This window comes from Chaetodon auriga, chromosome 13 (assembly GCF_051107435.1).
Source record: "Chaetodon auriga isolate fChaAug3 chromosome 13, fChaAug3.hap1, whole genome shotgun sequence".
Classification (NCBI taxonomy): Eukaryota; Metazoa; Chordata; class Actinopteri; order Chaetodontiformes; family Chaetodontidae; genus Chaetodon; species Chaetodon auriga.
In genome coordinates this window covers 21,415,366-21,425,134 of record NC_135086.1, presented here as the reverse complement: position 1 = coordinate 21,425,134, position 9,769 = coordinate 21,415,366, and the positions used below count along the sequence as shown (strand labels likewise).

The 9,769-nt window shown below is 44.4% G+C and overlaps 2 protein-coding genes across 2 annotated transcripts; both read left to right on the top strand.

Annotated features, from left to right (window-relative positions):
* The first annotated feature begins 807 nt into the window (after nucleotides 1-807).
* Nucleotides 808-3,403, top strand: gjb8 (gap junction protein beta 8). The gene is made up of 2 exons (XM_076746949.1): nucleotides 808-931; nucleotides 1,789-3,403. Exon 2 carries the CDS (start codon nucleotides 1,822-1,824, stop codon nucleotides 2,629-2,631), a length of 810 nt encoding a protein of 269 aa, XP_076603064.1. The 5' UTR covers nucleotides 808-931; nucleotides 1,789-1,821; the 3' UTR covers nucleotides 2,632-3,403.
* Nucleotides 3,404-7,766: 4,363 nt separating this feature from the next.
* Nucleotides 7,767-9,209, top strand: gja3 (gap junction protein, alpha 3). The gene has a single exon (XM_076746777.1). The coding sequence runs from the start codon at nucleotides 7,767-7,769 to the stop codon at nucleotides 9,207-9,209; it is 1,443 nt and encodes a 480-aa protein (XP_076602892.1).
* Nucleotides 9,210-9,769: the final 560 nt, after the last annotated feature.

Here is a 9,769-nt window from a genome sequence, read left to right as displayed (position 1 = left end):
CACAGCATATTTCCACATTTTTAAAGCATTATGTTGTGTGTTATTCATAATATCAAAACATGAAATTTGCACTGATTTCTTCATCTACTTTAGGATAAATGTGTCTGAAAATGGTTGAATGTGGACAAGAGTATGTGACTGTGTGGCGCAAATAATAGAAAGAACAGTATTTGATCAAGCTATCCAGCTGTTTTGGGGGTTTCTAGGTTTTTTCCCAAAGGCAGAAATGATCAGCTTGGTTAAAGTCACCTGAGACAATCTAAGACAAGAGGTGAGAGGAGGAGGTGAGAGGATGTTATGGAGCTCAGTGCTGTTTTTAGTGATGCCAATAAATGTAAACCAGTCACACAAGCAGGTTAAACTTGTCCACCTGATTGCCTGATCTTCAGCTTGTGAAGTAGTTCAGTTGCTATCCCGCTGACCAGTCTCGTGATTGACTCCTCTTCTTTTGTAGCTGGAACTCATCTAGAGTTTGACTCGTTTGATCATGTAAGTGCTCTAAAGCTCCACTGCTGTGCTTTAACTCCGCGAACCATGATCCTCATTACTTGGGAATGTTCATACAACTGATTATGAAACTCTCTCTCTCTCTCTCGCTCTCTCTCTCTCTCTCTCTCACACACACACACACACACACACACTCACTATGCCAGTGACAGCTACTTAAAGTCGGTCTTGCCCATAATGGCCCTCTTCCACCGGGGCCTGGCTGGCCCTACCCTGAGCTTGGCCCCTCCCCAGCAGAGGAGATGAAAAGCCTCTGAAGACACAGGTGCGCCTCACACAGCTGAAAGACGGGACAAGTCCACCTCAGTCCCCAGCGACCTAAACTCGGGACAACTTACTCCAGAATACAGCAGAAGACAAAATTCCTGGTGTCTCCCTTCATGGAAGATTGGTGACATATTTTGGATAAGCTCCACACAGCCAGGTGAGGTCATGGGCTTTACGCAACGCAAGTGCGGCCCGTTTATTTTATTAAGTCATTGCGCTTTGACGCAACTTGAGTGAAGATATACGGATGATAGCAACAACAATACCACTGCTCAGGACAGTGATATTAACAGTAATTATGTCGGCCTTTCGTTTAATAAACAAAAGCCCATTGAGCGTGATTTATGTCGGATGCGCAAAAACACTTTTATGTCTAATTTACGCAAGTGAAAATAAAGATTGTGTAGCCTGTGTTGTACATTTATTGAAGGTAAATTGGCATTACTTGAATCACGTCGAAAGAGCAGAAATTGCCTTTTACTACATCACTTGTTTCTTCTTTAATCTTTGAGGCAATTACTGGTATGTGAAAAGATTGACTTTTTTTATTATTTTTTAGGATGGCAAGAATAAAGATGAAAGCAAAGGTTATCTCTTGTTTGGAGATAAGGAAAAATACGGGTTAAATGCAGATCAATGCCGCTGCCCCTCTCCCGTTAAGACACATGAAAAAGCCAAACACTGGTGACGGCTGAAGTGTGTTGCTCTGGCCCTCTTTGACTTGAAAGTGTCAAATCTGTGTCAGGCTGGGCCCTCTGTGTCCCAGGGTACGAGTCTGCTTTTCACTCCCAACCTTCAAAGTGACTTCAAGTCCCACTTTGTATTGTTTGTCCAAATTTATTTTAGATTATTTTTAATTTAATTATTGTACTGCCTCCATCCTCCATAGGAGAGGGGGATTGTAGCCAACAAGTACAGCTCTGTACCTTCACACAGTTGCTCAAATGTCCTTCATGAACAAACTGAGTTTGGGTTTTCTAGGCTGTTAATCTTCTGATTTTCCGCCATCTACAGGTCGTCTGAGCTTCCAGAGCCCTCTTTGCCACGATGACTTGGGGGGCTCTCTATGCCCAGCTGGGTGGCGTCAACAAGCACTCCACCAGTCTGGGAAAGATTTGGCTTTCTGTCCTTTTCATCTTCCGCATCACTATATTGGTTCTGGCTGCTGAGAGCGTCTGGGGGGATGAGCAGTCAGACTTCACCTGCAACACTCAGCAGCCAGGCTGCAAAAATGTCTGCTATGACCACTTCTTTCCCGTGTCACACATCCGCTTGTGGTGCCTGCAGCTAATTTTTGTGTCCACACCTGCCTTGCTGGTGGCCATGCACGTCGCCTACAGGAAACGTGGGGATAAAAGGACCATGCTGGCCTCCAACGGCACAGAGAAGATGACAGATAATGACCTCGAGACGCTGAAGAAGAGGCGCCTCCCCATCACAGGCCCACTGTGGTGGACCTACACCTGCAGCTTGTTCTTCCGGCTCATCTTTGAGGGCGGGTTCATGTACGCGCTGTACTTTGTCTACGACGGCTTCCAGATGCCCCGGCTGGTGAAGTGCGAGCAGTGGCCTTGCCCCAACAAGGTGGACTGCTTCATCTCCAGGCCCACAGAGAAGACCGTTTTCACCATCTTCATGGTGTCCTCATCGGCCATCTGCATGGTGCTGAACGTGGCCGAGCTCTGCTACCTCATCGTCAAGGCGCTCATGAGGTGCTCGGCCAGGTCGAACAGGAGGAGACACAGTTACACCCACACAGACAGCACGGCACAGGATAATGCCCTTCTGCAGAACAAGAAGAACGAGATGCTGTTGTCCTCCTCCACAGATTCAACCAGCAATAAGACCATGTGTTGAAGGACGGCCATCAGTGGTGGATCTTAGGAAACACATCCACCTGTAATGGTCACAGTTTGTGTCTGCAGTTTGGTAGTTAGGTTCTAAATGTGGGAAGCCGCCAGAATTGTCTCATGGGAAGGTGAAACGGCTTCTGAAACACATTTTGAGCCTCTGGTGCATAAAATCACCCCACTAGGAATTAATTAAGATAGACAACAGCACACTTTCATTAGTAGGGAAATCACTGTAAAATATGCCTATTTGTTCTGTATTTCCACATACGGCCTCAAATTTGCCACTAAAGGCAGTCAGATGTTCTTCTTCAATGTAAGAAAAGCAATAATTGTTAGTATATAATTTTAAATCTGGACGAAGTCTCACCAGTGAATGTTACTTTGACGGCCGGTTTGCTTAATTAGAACAAAAAGTCTCCAGGTAACAGTGAATTTTTCCAAGACACAATTTTATCTTTCTATCTGTGGACGTTCCACATTATTAAGTGTCACCTTACTTTTTCCGTACAGTGGAAGACTGATAGTGATTTTATTGTTGCCGAACATTGCACAGGTGACTGTTCAGGTTTAGAACAATGAGTCTATGCTGACATCTAGTGGTTCACAGTAGAACCTCTAAGAGCACCAACGCCTTTCTGAGAGCCTGAATGATCTATCCAGCGCTGAAGAGGAGGAAGGAAAACAAATGAAGTCCTGAAAAGTGAAGCAGAAAAAGGGTCCAAGTGCCTTTGTGATTACGCTTTAGTGTGTAGTTTACAAGAGCTGACATTTGATTGATGTTTTACAGTAGCTGATAAAAGCAGTTTTTATGATCCTGCTGTATTGAATCAAGGAAATGCAGCATGAAGTTGAGTTTGAAAATTAGCTAAATGACGTTCTATGAATAATGCTAGCGTTTCTTTTTTTAATTACTGAGAAGTGTGTTGCACAGTGTAGATTATGCTGATAAAGAATTTATGAAACATGGTGAAATCACACCGTGGCGGTTTAACAGATTTGATGCTTGTTGCTGTTCAGTCAAATCAGAATGTCTTTTGTCTTTTACTTGAACTGAATGTGTTTGAAATTGAAGTGCGTCTTTACATGAATGACGCAAACTCAATGTGAGAATGTGTTGTATATTTTCACATATGCCAGGTGATAAAACTATGAGAAATATATATGTTTGGTCTGTATGAGACGTTTTCAGTCGTCAGTCAGTAAATGCTGTTCCGTCCTGACTGGCTCATGTGTTACTTGGACTTGTGTTGTTGTTGCAGTGTGTACTGACCCCAGCTGGCTGTATCAGCTTTCAGCATGTGCCTTATTTTAGCCGCCACACTAATCACTGCTTGCCCTCTTAATGCGAGGGACTACGGCTGATGTCAAAGTGAAAATGTCTTTGTCCTCCCTCCATCCAGGAATAACTGAGATGGATTAGTCACATTTGTGTTTTTAAAAGAAAAATCCAGAGAACAGTGATGTGGTGGTTAGAAACGATCGGAAAGGGGTGCGCAAAACAAATTGGATAATAATTGGATGTGTCAATTCCAAATTTATAAAAAGACAATCTGGACGGCTCGTTTATTGGCATTACATAACTGGTGCAGCTGATGCAGATCTGTGGAGTCACAGCATGAAGTGTAATGTTGACATTTTTTTCAGTGGGTAAGTAAAGTTTATAATAATATCTATATTATTATATTTGGTATCCAAAAAAATGCCATGTCATGGTTGTCACAGATCTATAAACAAATACTTGTCATTTATAAGAAATTGTTTTGTCTTGTGTGCCTGCTCTGCATTGACCTTTGACCTCTTGTTTTCTGTAACAGCCAAATGACATTCTGATGCTTGATAGCAGCGGTGTGTAATGCACATTGTTTTCAAGGGATGAGCTGGAGTGGTCCAGTCCCAAGATGTTGTTGTTTTTAACATTTTTCTATTCAGAGTTCTTTTAGAGTCTAGGGTTAGTAGTCTGCTTTGAGCAAACGACGCACCAATGAACAGACAGCTTTCGAAGACAGAAATTAAGACATTATATGTTTGTGATTGTGTTTTGTACCTAAGAAGATTTTATTCTACTCGCACTTTGATCCATGAAGTCTTTTTGCTCTGTGAGACCTTTTTTAATAAATCAGTAAAAACAGAACTTCGTGGTTCATTGTGTTGTTTGCAGTGTGTCTGTTAGTGTATTTCACATAATGCCATGCTTTCCTGCAGCTAAACCACTGGGTCACATGTGGGGGAATCTCCTTTAATTCATTTTCTGGGAGATGTCCTAAAGTTCTGGTCTGCCCAGAGATCCCTGTATTTTCCACCACGTGTTCTCTTTAATCACCAGATATCAAATTTTCGTTAATCTCTCAAAGTAGTTTCATTTGGACAGAGAGTACAGTGTGTCTGTGGGGTGGGTTTATAGTGAACATATGACCATTTCATTGTGCTTTACTTAAAATATTGCAGCTAGTGCTATCTCTGTAAACCTTACACTGCTGCTTTTGTTACAGGAACAGTTTTGGGCACATTTTCGGCAACTTTTGCGCGCATTTTGGACAGGTTTTTGGGGAGGTTGGCAGGGGCGTGGTGTGACTCCGGACAGGCTGATGACTCTGTGGATTCACTCATGCATGGTCACACAATGTGACAGTCCAGACATGGCTGGAAACGGGAGGCAGCTCCGCCTAACCGAGCCCCATCTCCGACTCCAAGCCGCCTCCAAAAACTAACAACAACAAAGGAAAAGTTTTCCTTGCGCACGGTAACGGGCCCGGGACAGACAGCCACACTGACCGCGCGCCTGGAGAAGTTTGTGCATGAATGAGTTTGTGTGGCAGCATTTTTTTTTAAAGAAAGAGTTTGTTGAGCTGTCAGGGAGGCGACAGGTTGCGGGTTTGGGATCAGGGAGACAGAGGGAGGGTCGCTGCAGCCGCGGGAGGTCTACACGCTTTTCAACGCACTCAAACGATGGCACCAATGATGGCAGATGGATTTGCTTTTCATTTTTAAGTATGACATCTCCGGACTAAAGGTATGATGGATGAACACTGCTGCTTGTTCCCTGTACTTAAATGGGAGTAAAATAAGACCGAATAGAATGAAGAACGGCTGGTTGTCAGGTAATTAAGAGCTGCTTCACTTTTACAAGAGTGGGACAAAAGCCTGACAAAGCTTGTGGCGCTTAAAGGGAGTCTGGGGACTCTGGCACACTCTGTATTGTCAGCCTGGCAGCTATGGCTTTGTATTTGAACCTGGCTCTGTCTGTTACATTCATCACCATCCGACATAAATGCCACAAATACCTGTGAAACTGAGAGAAATGTACTCAAAGTTTGCCACTAATAATTAAGTCATCACAAGGTCACATGGCAAAGGGAAAACACGACTTTGTGACTCTGTGGGTGTCACTGCTACAGTGTCCTCAGTAGCCTACTGTGATCCCAAGATTTTTATCAGGTATTTCAAATGCAAACGGGGTCTATAAAATTAAACTGTTGTAGATTTTAAATTGTTTTCAGCTGTTTCCAGTTTTCTTACAATGCTATTGCTGTAATCTGGATGCATTTTGATATTTGATCAAAACATGCACAGAACTTTTTAAAGTCTTCTTTTGTTCAGCATTTGATTCACTGCTTTTGGTCTGCTAACCCTCTGACAGAAAGAAAATGAGTGATTGGTTGACTAATGCTTTTTTTCTTCCAGGTGTCATACATATTGTGAACCCTAGTCGATGGATTTATTACCTTTAATACAAGAATACTTTAGTAAGTTTATCCTCTGGTCTGTGTGTGTGTGTGTGTGTGTGTGTGTGTGTGTGTGTGTGTTGAATTTGTTCCACTGATATTGTTTGCTCAGTTTACAGAAGACTGTCTAAAAGATGGAAAGAATAAGAGGTGCTACTTTGCTGAAAACACATTTATCACCTGTCTATCCCATAAGAGGACGTGTGATATTTTGTATCTGTAAATATCCATTTGTGTTACTTCAACTTTAAAATGTAGTTTGAAAGGGCTGTTCAAATGGCTGATCTACACTGAGTACTAAATCTATGACATCAAATACCAGACGCAGTGCAGAGAGACTAGTGAATCAACAGAATATTAACATTTTGTATCATACTACAAAGTATTACAGTACTACCAATAATACTAATCAAGCAAAACTGCAAATAGCTTCAGGATATGCTCATTTTCTTTATTTTATATATTTGTTTTGGTTTTTGTTTGGACCATTGTTAGAGGACCCTGAAAAGTTTAAATTGTTATTTTAACATTTTAAAGACTAAATAATTTGATTAATAAATGAAAAATCAAAGATTAATTGGTAATGAAAGTAATGTCTTCTGTCTTTTCAAATGTAAAAATTCCACTTGCAGAGTTTTTGAAACTTAAAAACACTCTTAAATCTCCTAAACCTAAAGTTTATCACATAGCTATTATATTATTATCCTTCGTTATTACTGTAAAATATTTCTGTTTGTTCTCTGTTACAGTTGAAGGGGGAGAGAGGAAGGGAGGGTGGCGTGTGTGTGTGTGTGTATGTCAGTATTTGTTTCTGTGTGTGTGTGCGTGCGTGTGCGTGTGTGTGTGCATGTGCCACACCAGAGCCCCATCTCTGCTAAATGCTGTTTTCGAACATTATAATGTTGATCTCAGCACATGCCTGCTGGGCAGTGGAGCGAGCAGGTGAGAGAGAGAGACAGGCCTGACATAGAGAGAGAGAAAGGGAGAGTGAACCAGGGTTCAGTCAAACAGGTGGCCTATACAGTGTACCAGCTGCTAAAAAGCGTCTGCGTTTGAAGCGAATGCTGTGTTTCGATTTGTTATCGATATCCGGCGCCTACGTGGCACTTTTCTATAAAGACCTTGTTGTGCTAAGCGTTTTATGAAAAAGAGAAATATGTCGGAGTCTAGTCGACACCTCCACACTCATCCATGTCCTTGCGTCTTCTTGTGTGTTTGTATGTGTGAAGCGTTTAACCTTGGGGTGAGGCCTGACATGATGTTCACACCAACTTTGAGTAGTTCAGCAGATTCATAAACATGTCTTTAACTTTCTCTCACGCTCTCTTTGTCTGTTTGTCCTCTTTTTGTTTTGCTGTCACTCCCTTCTTTGTCCACTCCAGCCTGTACTTTCTCCATAGGCTAGAAATCGTGAAGCATGGGCGACTGGAGCTTTCTGGGACGGCTGTTGGAGAACGCTCAGGAGCACTCAACGGTCATTGGCAAAGTCTGGCTGACTGTCCTCTTCATCTTCAGGATCCTGGTGCTGGGGGCTGCGGCTGAAGAGGTCTGGGGTGATGAGCAGTCTGACTTCACCTGTAACACCCAACAGCCCGGTTGCGAGAACGTCTGCTACGACGAGGCCTTCCCCATCTCGCACATCCGCTTCTGGGTGCTGCAGATCATCTTCGTGTCCACGCCGACTCTCATCTACCTGGGCCATGTGCTACACATCGTCCGCATGGAGGAGAAGCGGAAAGAGAAGGAGGAGGAGATGCGCAAAGCAAACAGGTTCCAAGAGGAGAAAGAACTCCTTTATAGAAATGGTGGAGATGCTGGAGGAGGAGGAGGAGGAGGAGGCGGCAAGAAGGAGAAGCCACCAATCAGGGATGAGCATGGCAAAATCCGTATCAGAGGCGCATTACTGCGTACCTATGTGTTCAACATTATTTTCAAGACCCTGTTTGAAGTGGGATTCATTTTGGGCCAGTATTTCCTCTATGGCTTCCAGCTGAGGCCCCTGTACAAGTGTGCACGTTGGCCCTGCCCCAACACCGTTGACTGCTTCATATCGAGGCCCACTGAAAAGACTATTTTTATTATATTTATGCTTGTGGTGGCTTGCGTGTCTCTTTTGCTGAATTTGTTAGAGATCTATCACCTTGGATGGAAGAAAGTTAAACAGGGCATGACAAATGAGTTTGCCCCTGACCATGAGTCGCTGCGCCGCGTCGACATTGCAGAGCCTGAGTGTTTGGCCTCGGCCTCCAGAACTGCCCCATCCAGCCTCAGCTATCCTCCCAACTACACAGATGTGACAGCGGGCAGCGGGGCATTCCTGCCGCCTCTGGGGCCGGCAGCCGTGCCTTCAGCAGCAGAGTTCAAGATGGACGACCTCCAGCAGGAGCAGTCTCTCCACCAGCCCTCCCCCTCTTCCCACTACTACATCAGCAACAACAACAACCACAGGCTGGCCACGCAGCAGAACTGGGCCAACCTGGCCACCGAGCAGCAGACTCGGGAGATGAAGGCCACCTCTCCCTCCCCATCCTCCTCTTCCTCCATCAGCAACAACAAGCAGCAGCAGCCCGTCGATGCTGCACTGCTCCTTCCCACCAGCAACACGACCAGTAACACCAACATCACCAACACAACCGCCACTGCCGCCTCCAGCAGCAGCGGAAGCAGCGGCAGCCCTGGCACTGCCTCCAACGCAGACAGCTGGGGTGGAGGGAAGAGCGAGCAGGAGGAAGGCCACGTCACCACCACCACAGTGGAGATGCACGAGCCTCCGGTAACGGTCAGCACAGACCCTCGGCGGCTCAGTCGGGCCAGCAAGAGCAGCAGCATAAGGGCCAGGCCAAGCGACCTGGCTGTCTAAATCTCTTCGGCCCTTTCATGTCCCTAAACCCTCCCCGACCAACACGCCGCTTCCCCCAACCCCACCCCCAAACACAGTGATTCTCAGACAGAAAAATCACAGGCATGCATAAAGGAAAAAACAAACAAAAAAACAAAAAAAAGAAACAAAAACAACAAAAAAAACAACAAAAGAAGGCAAGGCGACAAGAGACAGGAAAGCAGGATAGCAGAAAACGTTTAGGCAAATGTGAAGACACGATCAGCAGCAGTCGATGATTTAGTGCAATCGGTGAGTTGCAGAGTAATTGAGGCAAGGTTTGTGTTTTTGGATGGTCTTAATTTATGCACAAAAAAGATGATCATGCAGTGCGATAAAGTGAGAAGGCTCCACACACAGCGGTGGATGGAGCAAAGGACATTGTGATGTCACAATTTTGCTACAGAATGGACACATCTCACCAAAGTGTTTGGTTTGGGGGAAGATCTCATGGTGTTTCTCTATTTTTTTCTTCCTTCTGTTCAGCCTAAAGGACGTTCGTCAAAACAACGACTGAATGGTTTTTTATTTTATCTGGAGGG